General features: G+C 38.0%; 1 protein-coding gene across 1 annotated transcript; it reads left to right on the top strand.

Moving 5' to 3' along the window:
- Positions 1-823: 823 nt before the first annotated feature.
- LOC137265891 (rho-related BTB domain-containing protein 1-like) lies at positions 824-11,515 on the top strand. Its single transcript, XM_067801355.1, has 8 exons — positions 824-1,006; positions 4,057-4,160; positions 5,234-5,425; positions 5,833-6,803; positions 8,766-8,884; positions 9,694-9,933; positions 10,677-10,825; positions 11,242-11,515. Exons 1-8 carry the CDS (start codon positions 824-826, stop codon positions 11,417-11,419), a joined length of 2,136 nt encoding a protein of 711 aa, XP_067657456.1. The 3' UTR covers positions 11,420-11,515.
- Positions 11,516-16,319: the final 4,804 nt, after the last annotated feature.

The following is a 16,319-nucleotide window of genomic DNA, read 5'->3' as shown; positions in this document are numbered from 1 at the left end:
ATTGGCCATGTCCACTTTGTGCTGTTGTGACTGGTTTATGATCGGTTGTGACTGGTTGCTGTTAATGCAACTGAGGGTACACACCCAGAGTTTTGCTCACACAATCAACCACAGACAGCCAACCATCATTTCTCATAGTCATGGTGATGGAACTATGCTATTGTTTACAGAGTAAATAATCACAATCATGTTTTTCGCTTTGAGCTATTGTTCTTATCACTGTCAGGATTCTTTTTCAAAACCATATAATGTCAAGCCATATCGCCTTTATATTTTTACTGGTCTCCATTTAAACAGATTCTGCTGGTGAACAAAGTAAAGATGTTTGATCTCAAAAACATGTATTGGACTGTTGGTTTGAGTGATTTCAGTTTCTTGGTGTAATCCGGAAAAATACTGTTCTTCTCTATTGACTTTTAATTGCTTATGGACTTGGTTGTTGGAAAAAATGTTTTTGTGACTGTTTTTCCAATACAGAACAAACTTTGTGAATAATAACTTCTCTTATTCATGAGAGCAAAGTTTTAATACAGATTCTTTTACCTTTGTCAAGATACAAGAATCTGTATTGAAACATTGCTCTCACGAATAAAAGCAGTTGTTATCCATGATCTTTGTTCAATGTTGTACTTCCCAACTTCTAAAATGCCACTCAAAGATGTTTGTCCACTGTTAATATGGATCTGCAGGTCTTAAACCAAGTTGTTGTTACACACCGAACATCCATCCAGGAAATGCATATTAGATAACACTTTAGGTTCTTAACCAAGTTGTTGTATATCTTGCAGATGAGTCCCATCATGCCATAAACACGGATATCGTCATGGTCAACCAGCAGCCAGGACAGAGTGAGGTCGTCAAGTGCGTTGTCGTTGGTGACTCAGGAGTTGGCAAGACTTGTTTGATCTGTGCCTGGGCCTGCGGAGCTAAATATGACCTTCATCAGCTTGTAAAAACTCATGTAGCCACTGTCTGGGCAATAGACCACTATCGACATGATCGAGAGGTAAGTCAGCGTCACTTTCTGAGCCATCAACCACTATCATGGCACTTTAGGCCATTGACCACTACCATCATAACTGAGACACAAGCTTAGTCCACTTTGGGCCTTGGACTGCAATATAACTGAGACATAATCTAAGTCCACTTTGGGCCGTGGACTACAATATAACTGAGACATAATCTAAGTCAACTTTGGGCCGTGGACTACAATATAACTGAGACATAATCGAAGTCCACTTTGGGCCGTGGAAGACAACATAACTGAGACATAATCTAAGTCCACTTTGGGCCGTGGACTACAACATAACTGACACAAAATCTAAGACCAGTTTGGGCCGTGGACCATCATAATTGAGACTCTCGGTAAGTCCACTTTGGGCCATGGATGATGGCCATCATAAACGAGACACCAAGAGGAATGGCCACGACGAAGCTTAGTCCCTTCACCACCAAATTCCATATTTCACATGTAGCAGTGATACACCAGATGTCCGGTGTTTTGAGTTATAGAGTGTCCAGAAATTTTAGACATTGAAATGAATTAGGCAGACATTGAGTACTTAACAATGCAGATCTGACAAGACATGATTTCTTCATCATTCTGTGCCACTCCACTTTGACTACACTCATTGTTATAATATGAACAATTTTTTGTTCCTGCTCCAGATTTTGAGTGGTTCGTGACACCTGCAGAAATCATCTAAAATTTTACAATTTATGTTTCAAAAGGCCTCCAACCCTCAGGCTTTTTCATTGAGTAAGTTCACCACTGTTGAAGATTTAAAGTCAATTTGTTGCCCTACTAATTTAGCCTGCTCGATCAACCCAGAATATAGCCTAAGCCTTCAGCCATCAATCACTCTGAATTCCAGCCCAAAATCTCTGTGCTGGAGGCAAAGCAGACGGCATGATATGATTTTTGACTAGCAACTATTGGCTTGCACCAAAAGACAAAAAATCCTGTATCATAATAGTAGAAGTACTCATCCATTTTTTTTTATGTAATTAATTCAGATGTTCCTGAAAATGTATCAGAGGATCAAGATAACGGTACCATAACTTATTCCATTATTGCAGGATGGGCTAACTGAGCTGTTAGTTTTTCATTTGTGGGTTTATGATTCCCTAAATGTAAACAAGTCGTGTCTCACCCATTGACGGATTATTTTCAACACCTGTGTAACCTTATTGTACTGACTGATGTTTCTGTTTTAGTATCATGTTTTTGTGCATTGTGTAGACAGACAATTTGAGAGGATATGTTTGTTGACCTACTCATTGGGTTGACCTAAATATTTTTAGTCTTATAGGGGCATAAAAATTATGAATGGTGTCATAAATTTATTTTGAATAATATGGCAGGAGACAGTTCAAGGAAAAACGACATGCTCGTCAACATACATGTTGAGTGAAATACTGGAAAATCTTGTCCTGTAGAAACCATGCAACTAGAAAATCTTCGCAAGTCGATACCTCCCAACATTCTTCTTTATTTATCCTGATTTGAAACTAGATATGTTTGTATGCATTAAGACAGTGGTTTATTACCCTGAAGGGCTTTCATGTAGGTCTGATTCAAAACAAGTCATTAATCCACTTAGTGGTAAATTAAATGTCAAGGATAAGTTATTTATTGTACAGGTAAAAAAAGCTTTCAGAAGATGTTTAGTTGAAAATCAATAACCATATGTTTTGTCTTACGGGAGATAGACCACCAGTCTGTGCTGGTATGGTAATGTTTAACAGTTAGCCAAGGGACCACTGTTTTTATAAAGTAACTTCATAAAATAATTTCTTAGATTTGGCTGGTTTGACTTACCATAACCATTTATTAAGGATAATATAGGTTGTAATGAGTAAGTGCCTATCTCAGGTCATGTTCCTTTTAGGGCTGCAACAATTGGTTCGATTCATCAAAAAATCAAATCTTACACCTTTAGTTGCGATTTTCAACATCCATTATCACTATTTTGATTCAATGTTTGAATACCTATTCCAACCAATGGAAATTTGATTCAATTCGAGCAGTTTCAAGCACTGAAGTTTATCAAGACTTTATTGTTTGACGCCAGGCTAATTGTCCATTGAGGAATGTTGTTAGAAGACATCACCAAGTTGACAATGGATTTCACGCAAAAAAAAGATGCAAAATGAAATCTGGTGTTTTCTACTATATGAAGCAATCGAAAGTGATCAAATTGAGGTTCCGTAATCAAACATCGGATTGAATTTGAGGCCTGGGTGAATTGATGCAGTCCTAGTTCTGTTCATATAATTGTGAAAAACGCTTTCAAAAATTGTTTAAAACCTGTCATGACAAGAAATATTTTGTAATCTTTTATGTTTCCAAGTTTTTTTTGAAAGCAGTTCTATGTGATACTGATTAATTGCTGGAAATAACAGCTTTCTGAAAAACAACAAGAACAATCTCATATCGAAAAATGTTTAATTTATGAATGAGTGAGTGAGTAAGTTCATAATTAACGTTACATTGGCAATATTTCAGCTATTTCATGATTAGTGTTTATTTTTGCCTATCGGAAACACTGTGAAGATGCACAAAACAATTCAGTCATTTGCTGTCTCATTTCTGCCTCATCCATCTGCTGCCGCCATATAGCTGGAATATTGATGAGTGCGGCATAAAACTAAAATCACTCACTCATCCATCTGTCATGAGTTGGGGGTTACTTAAATCAAGGAACACATTGTAAAACTGTATGTATACCATATATTACTTTAGATAATGATCTGTTGACTCATCCTTTTTATCCTATTCTAGACAAACATACTTGTGATTTCCTCCCTCCTTCTTTCAGGTATTTCAACATTTGTGTCAATAAAACAAGGGATTTAATTGGTCCTGTCCCGAAAAGACATTATTTCAACTAGAAAGATTATGAAAGATTGTTGACATTTACTTGAGGAATATCAGCTCAACCATTTGCTGAATATTAATTCTGTAGCAGGGAAATATTATGAACTTGTTAAAGTGTAAATTATTTTCAAACCAAGATTGCAGTCATCAATAGTGACCCATGGTGTCTGTTGTAGGTGCTGGAGCGATCATGGTGTGAGGTGGATGGTGTCCGTGTCTCACTACGGCTCTGGGACACTTTTGGATACCATGATAAGGACAGAGGTTTCGCCTACAGGGGGTAAGTATTTATGGTGTTTAAACAAACATAAGTACCTTGCTATCCTTTGAAGTGAATTGAAATGAGGTTTGACTTCACACTTAAGAATGTTTTGTTCATATGATGATATGCGTGTGTATGTGTGGCTGCTTGTACAAGCCCGGATTTGAGCTGGTTTTACAGTGCTAGCTCACTGTGATACCATGCCGCGGTTAAGCATGAATACCCTACTCAGACAGATTATACTGACTCCGAGCCAACCAGTCCTTGTTGTGCCCATTAATGCCAAGTGCCAGGCAGGGGCCACCAATTACCATATTGTAATTTCTTTTGGTATGACGTGGCTGGGGATCAAACCTGCGATGTTCCATTCTCTGGGAGGACACTTATACAGTTAAAATAGCCCATTTATCCTTACTGTCTTGATCTGCAGCATGGTATGGTAGCCTAACGGTTACAGTGCTTGCTCATCACACCAAAGCCACGGGTTCGATTCTCCACATCGGTACAGTGTGTGAGGCCCATTTAGGATGTCCTCATGATATTACTGGAATTCAAACTGAACTCACTCACTTCTGATCTGCGAGTTCAAATCCCAAATATCAACTTTCAAGGTTCTCCTTATTGGTCTTCAGCGGCATATATCAACAGTTTGTCCAGACAAACCTAAGAAAAAAGAAAATACATTTTGTGTTTCATGCATATTTTTGGCTGATGTCAAGGTAATTCACAGGGCTCAGTTCAGAACATCAAGTCCAAGAAAGACCCACTATAGAACATACTTTATGGATAACAACTTCTTTCATCTGTGAGAGCGATATTTCCGTACGACTTCTATTACCATTGTCTGTCAAATAAAAGAAGTTGTTATTCATAAAGTTCATTCTGTATTGCACTTCCCTTCTTCCAAAATGCCACTCAAAGAAGTCAAGAATGATCCCTCAATCTTGATTTTCATCCTATAAATGTTGTTGCCTTTGTTTTGGCTGTGATTACCTAGCTCAAAATTCAATTTTTTCGTCAGAGGCGTACATGTTTCAGGAACTATAATGGATGCTTCCAGCAGACTGACAGACTATTCTTCTCTATTGCAGGGCAGATGTAGTCATCCTCTGCTTTAGTGTTATGCGTCCCAACTCCCTGAGGAACATCAAGAAGTACTGGTACCCTGATGTACGTCGCTTCTGTCCCACAACACCCATCATTCTTGCAGGGACGCAGGCAGACCTCCGCTACATGTACAAAGATGAGAACTACATCAACATGGAGAAAGGCCTACTGTATAGGTACAACTCTCACACATAGTAATATGTTCCTGTAAACTAGTTCACAGTTCACAAGATAGCATTTCCCAGAGAACTACTTAACTGACACTACGTCAACATGGAGAAAGGCCTACTATATACATACGACTCTCAATCACAGTAATATGTTCTTGTAAATTAGTTCACAGTTCATAAGATTTCCCTGAGAACTAACTACATAACTGACACTCTACATCAACATTGTGGTGGGCACACCTTTTACTACATAAAGTGATTCTAAGTCACAAAGGTAACGTTAGTACAATGTTCATAAATGGGAGTTTATGTTAAAGTTAGTAAAGGTTGCTTTGTGGAAGGAGACCCAGGTAAGATATGGTAACAGAAATTTTGTAATTGGTTTTATGTGTTTTCATTTCATGTGATTTCAGGCCTATTGAAGAGAAAGATCTGATCACCTCAGAGGTCGGTCGTGATACTGCCAAAGACATTGGTGCTCCATACTATGAGACAAGTGTCCTAACCCATCATGGTGTTGAGGACGTCTTCATCAACACAGTAAGAGCTGCCATGATTGAACGACGAAAACTCAAATTTTGGAATGCTCAACTCCGCAGAGTCCAGCGCCCTTTAATTCAACCTCCTATGAAGGTCCCGAAACCACTGCTGCCAAAAATAGCTGTTCCTCCGCCAACATTGTTGACTGATATCTCTCAGCTGCTGTATAATCAAAACGAAGGAGATGCTGTCTTCTTGGTTCAAGACCGCTGTATACGTGCTCACAAGATCTGTCTTATGGTGTCCTCTCCATTATTTGAGGAACTTTTTACCCTGGACGCCCCTGTTTTGGTTCCACCAGAGCAAAAGCAGCCGCAGCTGCAACTGATGAGAAGTGAGTTTTCAGGAGAACAGAATCACAATGATGAAGAGAAGCTGCTGGAAAGTGATCAGGAGTCAGTCAGCATGGATGGAGACTCTATTCGTAGATCAGTTGGTTACGAAAACACAATCACCACACCAGATGCTAGTAATGGAAATTTCCAAAAATTAATGTCGTTCACTCATCCCTCGATTCAGTGTGCGGAAGTAAAACTAGTTGAAGACCCCTTTCATCCTAGTCAGCTGATGGTGCAGACTTTTGTTACAATGAGCCGTGAGATTACACCAAGAGCGTTCCAGCATGTCCTTGAGTACTTGTACACAGGACAGGCATGGGAGGACTATGATGTCCTCAATGAGGTAAAGCGAGCTGCTGAACTGATGAACCTGAATGACTTAATCATCATTTTATCCAATATGCTGTCAGGGGAACGCTTTCTCAATGCTGACATTCAAAGACATTTTCAGGAAGCACGCTGCTCCAAGTTGAGGGAACTGGCTCTAGAAAAAGAAGTGTTAACAGGTTGGTTTTAGAACTAATGTTGACAGATGCCATTAGTGAAAAACAAATGTAACTTGTATCAGCGTGTATTTTTTTCCCAGAATTCACCTTCTTTGAATTGGTTTGTTTTTGTTTAAACTTGATATAAACGCTAGCTTCCAATGCTGGCCCAGAATCCCACACTACAAACAAACAAATAAACAAGCAGACAGACAGACAGACAGACAGACAGACAGACAGACAGACATGTTTTAGTTCCTAGGCTAGCAATATAGCATGCTGCACTTTCCATAACGAATACTTTGCCTATTCTCAGTTACCTTAAATAATATATATAATATATGTACAGATATATCCAGTATCATGGAGATATAAGATCTAATGTTATTGTAGAACGTCTAGTTAGTTGCAGTTTCCATCACTGTGTCCATACTTTTATGCCTGTTAATTATGCCTGTATACTTCGGAAATCTGAAAAAAAGACACAATGTACTTTTGTTTGATGAACCAGGCTACACAACCGACATTTTTCTCCATGCCATGTAGAGTGTGATAAACGGAGGAAAATGATATGAACTTTTCTTGTGGCTAAAGCTTTGCTTCCAGGTAGCAGTTTAATGTGCAAAATATATAGTGATGGGATGAGAGCAGTGTGATTGACAATGCCTTTTATAGTCTGGCAGAAAACGTTTTGTGATGGTGTTTGGTCACTTTACTGAAATACAAGCACAATCGTTATCTTTTTTGGCATGATGCTTTATTGTTGTACCACTGAATTTTTAATTTCATGATTTATGATTTAGTAGTAAAAAAGATGTCTACATAAGTTAGAACAAATATAATACATCATACCAAATTAGAAATTGATTGTACTAATGGTTTTTTGGCAAAGTGACCAAACGCTGTCACAAAATGTTTCTGTCAGACAATAGATAATAATGAAATCCCATTAATTTTTTATTTTAGTGTTTCAGTGTGCACCTTATATGTGTCTTTAACAAGTTTTACAAAATGTATATTCAGTAAATAAGATTTTAGCTTATAGATTTTTGATGAAAGAAAATCATGTCCAGTTCTGTGTATTTTTTCAGTGTCTGTATAACATGCCATATGCATGTTTGAGTGTATGTCTTACTTAACTGCTTGCTTTAATATTCAAAGTGGAAATTATTCACATCCATTATGATTATGTACACATATTATTATTTCCATTATTTTGCACACATATTATTATTTCCATTATTTTGCACACATATTATTATTTCCATTATTTTGCACACATATTATTATTTCCATTATTTTGCACACATATTATTATTTCCATTATTTTGCACACATATTATTATTTCCATTATTTTGCACCTGGTGAAACAGTAGATCCTATCAAGATTTTTTAGCCTTGACTCAAAGCAACATGAGTAGCAAGTAAGTAGCAATGTGGAGAACTGTATGTTTTGAAAATATCTTTGGAACCTGGAATGAATCATTGAGCATGTGAACTGATGGCTGGAATGATGTACGACACTCCTCTGAAAGAAACAACCAAACACTTAGCAAAGTCATAGATGTATTGGGAGTGTAAGAATAATGTGTGTCCCTCTGGACACAATGAATTGTTTTTCCATTCTTTATTTAGGAGATAGACATACTGTGTTGGAAAATCAGAGGTATATAACGAAATTATAAAAGCTCTAAATTTGATTTAAAAATTTTAAATACAAAATTTAGAGCTATTATAATTTTGTTATATACGTCTGATTTTCCAGCACAGTTTATCTCCATTCTACCGCAACTGCACTATTCAAAGTTTAAACAAACACATGATGTGTTGGAAAATCAGAGGTATATAACATGATTTTATACCTCTGAATGACGTTGATTAACCAATCACAATCCAGTATTTACTGAAGTCGTGGTAGAAATTTGAATGTTCCTGGTGTAAAACCCAGTGGTATAATGAAGTGGATGGTGTCTGTGTTGCAGATATTGCCTTCAAGGTTGATAATGGCATAGTGGCTGCCCACAAGCCCTTGTTGATGGCGCGCTGTGAGATGATGTACGCCATGTTCAGCAGTGACTTCATCGAGTCATCAGCCAAAGTGGTAAGAATACTTTACTTTTGATGGGCCTGGCTTTGTTACACTATACGAGTCAGTTTTAATAAGCATGTACTTTTGATGCATTCCATTTCGTGAAGCCATGCCTCAGTGCACATCATTTCAGTATTAGAATATTGTATTGTGTCTGCGCTGTTCCACCAGCCGATTGTCACCACAGGGTGTGAAGAGTGGAAATATAGCAGTGTTACATTATAGTTTCTTAAACAACTATTTCCATGATCAGTCACAAAATGTCGGATTTCAGATCCTATTGGGTACAGAGGTTTCAGGACCATGTGTCTTAATTGTATTTTGTGCACTTATCCCTATTTTGAGTTATTTAATCATTCATCGTTTTCATTTGAACCAAAACGGACTGTAGATTGTAGGTATATTATTGGTAACAAAACCCTGATATGGTTGTAGTATGATTATTCTGGTAGCTATCTTTAAGCAATGATGCGTTAGAAAACATACTTTTATCACCCAAAACTGTATTTCACAGGAGATACCATTGTATGAGATCATATATCTCCTAGGATATGTGTTTTGATGGTAGAGTTTGGACAAGACCCTAACGATGCTGACGTCATGAACTTGATGACATCACAATGCTATGACATCGCTGCACTGCAAGTCTAATGGTAGTACAGTGTGGAGAAATGTACATTTTTCATTGAAAACTTAGGAAGAATGATATATGAAGATAAGCACTTGTTGATAAACTTCTGTTCATATTATTGATATCAGTAGACACTTGGGTGTTTTACTTGATTACAACCTCCTCCTGAGAGATACATTTGTGGCACCAGATCCCCTTCCCAGGCATCACAAAGGACACCTTCAAGGCTCTGCGTGAATACCTGTACACAGGACAGCAGCCGGACATGACTGGGGTGGATTGTATCTCCCTCATAGAGGTGGCCAACCGACTCTGTCTGCCCAGACTGGTATGTCTCACTGAGAACTTCATCGTGCAGGAGCTGCAGAAAGCAGAGAAGGATGAGGAAGATATTCTGGAGGAAGTCTTGCTTATTCTGGAACCTGCACAGGTGGGTGGTTTCTTACTTGTGCTTCTGTTTCCTCCTTTTCCTGGGACCTGGCAGGTTGTTGCTTGCTAATGCTTATATACCCCTTATGTGTTCATATGTGTTTTAATTACTGAAGCCAGTTTTGCTTATCCTAAGCACACAGTAAGAGGGTTTAGGGCTGTAGTGTACTTGAAACATGCTCAAGTTAATTTAATTAGAAAAAGAAGCCTTGATGCCATTGTACAGAGCAATCTTAGCACTCTCATACTTTAACATAGACTTAAGGTAGTCTTAATGCAAAGGTTGTTTTGTACAACAGCACCCTGGTTGACATATTGGTGTAAAAACTGTATTTGTCTTCTCCATCCCGGGGTTGAATAGTCCTTCAGCAACCCATGCTTGCCATAAAAGGCGACTATGCTTGTCGTAAGAGGCAACCAATGGGATCGGGCGGTCAGACTCACTGACTTGGTTGACACATGTCATCGGTTCCCAGTTGTGCAGATTGATGCTCATATTATTGATCACTGGATTGTCTGGTCCAGACTATTATTTACAGACCACGGCCATATAGCTGGAATATTGCTGAGTGCGGCATAAACTAAACTCACTCACTTCCAGAAAAAAATTCAAGATTGTGTTTTGTGGATCAAAATGTAAATGTTTCTTGTATTTCTCCACCAAACAGTGCAGTCATTTTTGATAAATCATTGCAGTTTTAATGAATATGTATAGCTGATGATGGGAACTTGCTCCTGTTGCAGCTTCACAATGCCTCGCAGCTGGCCAAGTGGTGCCTCAACTTCCTAGTGTGCCACCACAACGAGCTGCACCACAAGTACCACAAGATGCTCAGGTCTCTTGAGAAGGACAATCAGGAACACATTGAGAAGCACAGATGGCCTCCAATATGGTGAGTTTTGGCCTACACAGCTGATTGTTCTAGGTTAAACTTAGGTGTGTTGCTGGTGTAGAGATCTTTAGTATCCTGACTGGAGATGGACTTAACAATCGATACAGTGCAGGTGGGATCATCTACGTGAAGATCCGGGTTAGAAGTGATCTTCAGTAACCCATGCTTGTTGTACGAGATGACTATGGGGATCGGGTGGTCAGGTTCGCTGACATGGTTGACACATGTCAACGGTTCCCAATTGCATAAATCGACACTCATGTTGTTGATCATCAGATTGTCTTGTCCAGACTTGATTATTTACATCCTACTGCTATATAGCTGGAATATTTCCTACTGTGATATTGAACAATTAACCAACCAACCAATCATTGCTCTGTATCAGTCATGTCCCTGTACCTGTGTTTGTGTTGTAGGTATCTGAAGGAGTTGGAACACTATGACAAGATCATGCACAACTCTTCCCAATATCCCGAGCAGCAACAGGAACAGGATTTTAACCGTTGGCCTCGTTGCACTGGTGGCTGTCTCTGTTTCAGTCGACGTGGTCGAGCAAGGATTGATGAAGCCACATCCATCGACATGCCTTTTTGAGGATCATGCATTCACCGTCATGGAATGATTGAAAGTAAAGACCTGTGGATTCAGTAGTTTTTGATGTTCCTGATTGCATCGAACCTGATGTTGATTGATGAAAGCCTGTTTGTTTGTCGTCTGCTTCACAGGACAGCTGTATTTAACAAAGGCCAGTAGCTTGTTAGCTACATTGATCTGGATGTGAGAGGCTTGTTGTGTCTTCTCAGACGTCATCCTTCACGTTGTCCAATGTCAGGGAGTGAAACATCATCCTTGCAGCTTATTAACCACATTTGATTCATTTCGAAAGAAGAGATTAGCTTACCATCAGCTGACTCTTCAGATTTGATCCTTATGACACTCAAAACTCTAGTTTTGTAACTCACCATCTACAACATATTTCTTTGGACTGAAAAGAACAGATGGATAAATGTCTTCAGAAATATATATACCTGCCATCACATATTGTTTCTGAAAGTAATACTTTCCCTTCTTTGCTTCATGAGAAGTGGAGTTCATGGAGTTGCCTGTTTCCATAGCATACTGTCTTATCATTTACACCAGATTCATGTGAAGTGAAGATGCCTGATGAACTGCCAGCTTATGAGAATATAATGTCAGCATTTAACAGCTGCTTGCATTTTTTGAACACCATATGTTTTATGAAGTTGGATATCTAAAGGTTTCTTGTCACGTGAGACATGAAGGTCAAATCTAGTCTTAATCATCCACAGATTACACCATAATGACAAGATAGGGATGTAAGACCTTGTCTGTCAGGAACAAATGATACAGATTTACCAGGACTGAAGAAGCCATATGAGATCTGGGGTTGCCAGGTGATACCAGGTGACCAACAGGAAAGACCATAGGAGTTAGGAATACATGTCTAGTTATAGTATTGCCTGTCGTCAGCAACACCATGTTCATCTCACTTCAGACTGACTTGATACCATGGATGGAAAACTTAGAAATAATAGTTTCGTCCAACATTACTAATTATTATAGGTCTTAAGTGTGTCAGTAATGACATTTTCGAGAAACAAGGAAAGTGTCAGTGTTGCATAGGCAGATCTAAAGGTGGAGAGCGGGATTGCACACCCCTCTTTTTGTTCTGAAAGTTTATTGAATGACCGTGAAATGCTAGTGAAAATTGCCCCCTTTCTCAAGAGTATGCACCCTCCTTTTGAAAAAAAACAGTATCTGCCCCTGTATTGCTTTAGGTTTATAATATCAGTGGTTCTCTTTGAAGTATTTTTATAAGTATTGATTTCTTTGGATTTGCTGCATGATCCATGAACGTGTTTGGAGTGTCAAACACGGTCAAACCTTCAATAAGAAAATCTCCATATGTCTGTTATCTAGATATTCATGTCAGTATACTGAACAATTTCAGTTTGTTTTTTAATCATTGGCAAGGTGACCTTGCAGATGGTTTTATTGTTTAATTTTGCTGTCAGAGACAGTAATGTAATACAGCCATCACAAATCTCTGTTGAACTTTGATATTCAAGAGGAGAGCCACGATGTGAAATTTCAAGGTCATGGGAACCTATGACCTCTAAGAAGGAGATTTACGAGTGTTATGCACCATTAATGGTTATAGAAGTAACATCTTCAACACTTGGGGTTCCTGCAGTAATGTCCTCAACTTTTGTGGTTCCAGGAGCAAAATTGTTTGTAGATATATGAGTGACATTGTGAACATTTTTGGATCCAGAAGCAAACTGTCAACATTTCTGGTTCCATGAGTGACATTGTCACCATTTGTGGTTTCAGGGCTAACATTGTCAACATTTGTGGTTACCGGACTAACATTGTCAACATTTGTGGTTCCATGAGTAACATCGTCAACATTTGTGACTTCAAGATTTGTGTGGATGGATGACAATGGAAATAACACTGGAAAGCATTGACAGTTTTGAAGATTTTGTTAGTACTGGTCATTCTGAATGTAATATCATACTAGCAAAACACAAGCTGGTGAAATGCTGGATCTTTGCATATCCATTTCTCAACCAAGGAACCTGTTTCGGATTTACAGGAGTTAAAGCATAGCTCATTGTGTCCATCAGTCCATCAAACTAATGGGCGTTGAATAATACCATCTTGGAATTCATATCACACCATCAGGATATACATCACATTACTTATTCATCTGCCATTTTGTGCTCATTTTGTACATGTGCTGCTATCGACATCTATTCTCATTTTGTTAGTACAGCAATGGTCACTGAGATATGTAATGTCTTTGAAAGACTTGGGTCAGCTGCAATGGTGTAGTGGTAGCTTTGTTAACGATTCATACACAGGTTGGCATATTGTATGTACTGTAGTGCAGTAAGATAATGATAGATATAATTATACATTAACACTTATATGGATTATTTGGGGAGATATGTACAGGTATTCAGTTTTGCTACAGTGGATATGTGTTCATAATGCATCATAAAATGACCATTTAAAAACTGAATTGAAAAAAGCAGTATTTTATGGAATTGAGAGGTTTGTGAAGACAGTGCATATTTTGTTAAACATTAGAGTGTTTTCTTGTCAGTGCTTCAGTCACAGATCTGATATATATTATCCTACATCCATTTTTATTTATCATATGTGCAAAATCTGTTGCGTGCATTTCGTACGTTATTTAATAATATTTCTTGTAGCAGACAATCTACAAGACAATCCACAAGATACCCAGAGAACCGAACTATCAGTGTTTGTCCTGGGGACCTTTGTCCTGGTGAAGAGAAAATGTCAACGGCATATAGAAAAGCAAGAATACAAGAACTCCTTCCTGTGGTACTTTATAAACCAAGGGACTATTTTTTAAGGACAAGCTATAATTTTGAATATTTTTACAAAGGTATATGATGGTGTGTTAATTAAGAATTTGTTTTTTAAACTTTTGACATTTTGAAAGATTTCAAGTAACTTGATGTCAAAAGAAAGATTAGAATTTGCTTGATGTGTTCAAGTAGCTGCTAGCTGCCATTTAATGTTGATATATGATGATTGTATATAGACTTAAGTTATGGAAAAATAATTTGTGTCACTGCTTTCCATTTTGAATGACTTGTGACAACATTTCCTTGGTGTCATGTCACATGACTAGAGTTGATTGTGTGATATGTCACATGACTTGAGTTTTGAATGTGACCTTTTTGCTCGATGCTGGAATCAGGCATTGTCACATGACTTTAGTATTGACTGTGATTAATTCTTGATGTACATTTGATGTCCTTTGATGTTATTTGCAAAGTTGTGATTGTGCAATGAGAAATTGCTGAGAGTTGTGAATGTAATACTTATATCAGTGATATATGTGGCTTTGAAAACCAGAAACGCATCCTATGTACAGCATGGAAATTTTCTGTAGCACAAAATACGCAATTTGGACAACTCAACTGAAACTCTTTCAGACAAAGTCTATTAATTTACCTTGGTTCCATAGATTTTGTGATCCTCAAGGTTCACAAATAAATGATTTCATGATTTTCTGTCAAACTTTCAATTTTTATCTTCATCTACGCAAATATTTTTGACAATTTGTCACCAGTCAAACCATTCCTCAAAGCGGAGTTGTTGAAATTTTAAGACAATTTCATCTGTCCTTGAACTTTGAACAGGTGCTTCTCATTCTCCAAGCTACATATCAGACCTGTAGTATAGACTGCTCAATTTTGATAGGTAGCATTAAGTACGTTGAGGTTTTAACCATCGCCTTTTGCAGTACAAAAATGTGAAATTCTTTATCTCTTCAATATCTGGCATAGAATGTGGTATTGTAGGATATTTTATTTATATAGCGCTCATATCCACACAAATAGTACATGCTCAAGGCACTGGTATTTTGTTTTCCCTCGATTATTGGATGCCAGTCTCAATGGCACATCATGTCAATCTCAACTCCCCAGGGAGCATACAACCCTTGCAGCCACTAGGTGCACTGAGTTCTTGCGGCTTTCTCATCCTTATGAGGTACCCAAACACAGCGGGGTGGACTGGAACACCACCATCTGGTCACACACCAACAAATTCTTGGGTTCTTTTAAGTCCACAGGGTTGTGTAGTGCACACTAGAAGTTGTGACAACACTGAAAGAGTCTCCAAGAATGACTCCAAAGAATTTTACACCTTTTCACAGGTGGGTTAGATTCCAAGCCCTTGCCATCTCACCCACTATGTCCAACCATATATATATCATTATGCTGCTTGATATTGGTTTAAAGCAGTAAATTAATTTTCACCATGTAATTGTGATTACCCGTCCTTGAGAAGCTGGCTTAAAATTTATTACAAATTTGAGTTTATTCCTATCATTTTCCTTCCATATTTCTGAAAATCACATTAAATATTCTTTCAGACACAATGTAAAAAATGTTTGTTTATCACACCAATGAATACTGAAAAATGTTTTATCGTAGGATTGTAAATGTTTGGTGAATTTAAGAGATCAGTCCTATATATGTACCTCTTGAATTATTGCATGCATCGAAAAAATGAGGACAAAAAAATTTGTTTGGAGCGAGAACCTCTTACCATCCTTCCCCCCGAAAAAATTGCCAGGGCAAAGATGTTAGCAGGCTTCAATATCTTCAGTTTGCAGTGAGGCAGGTCTCTGTATGTTGGACAATGACTTGTATGAAAATCAAGGACACATTTCGAGGTTTGTTTTCACATGTATAGCGTTTTAAACCGATGGCCTTGACCTTATCAAATGTGCTTTATGAACTCTGATAGCGAGCTTGATGCACCATGTGCCTAGTTTATCGTGTAGCTTGCATCTGTGTTAATGTATACTCAATACTGACCATGCAGTGTTGTGAGATAAACATATCACTACTGCTAAACAATCTTAAGAATCATTTTAGACTGTTTGAGGTCAGAGAGAATTGGAAGAGTCCATTTCCCTTGA

This window comes from Haliotis asinina, chromosome 15 (genome assembly GCF_037392515.1).
Source record: "Haliotis asinina isolate JCU_RB_2024 chromosome 15, JCU_Hal_asi_v2, whole genome shotgun sequence".
NCBI lineage: Eukaryota > Metazoa > Mollusca > Gastropoda > Lepetellida > Haliotidae > Haliotis > Haliotis asinina.
Note: the sequence above shows the minus strand (reverse complement) of the source record. Positions and strands in the feature narration are given on the sequence as shown.

Coding starts and splice junctions, on each gene's coding strand:
- LOC137265891 (XM_067801355.1), top strand. CDS start 824: ATGGTCAACCAGCAGCCAGGACAGAGTGAGGTCGTCAAGTGCGTTGTC. Junction 1,007..4,056: donor ACTATCGACATGATCGAGAG/GTAAGTCAGCGT, acceptor TGTCTGTTGTAG/GTGCTGGAGCGATCATGGTG. Junction 4,161..5,233: donor AGAGGTTTCGCCTACAGGGG/GTAAGTATTTAT, acceptor TCTCTATTGCAG/GGCAGATGTAGTCATCCTCT.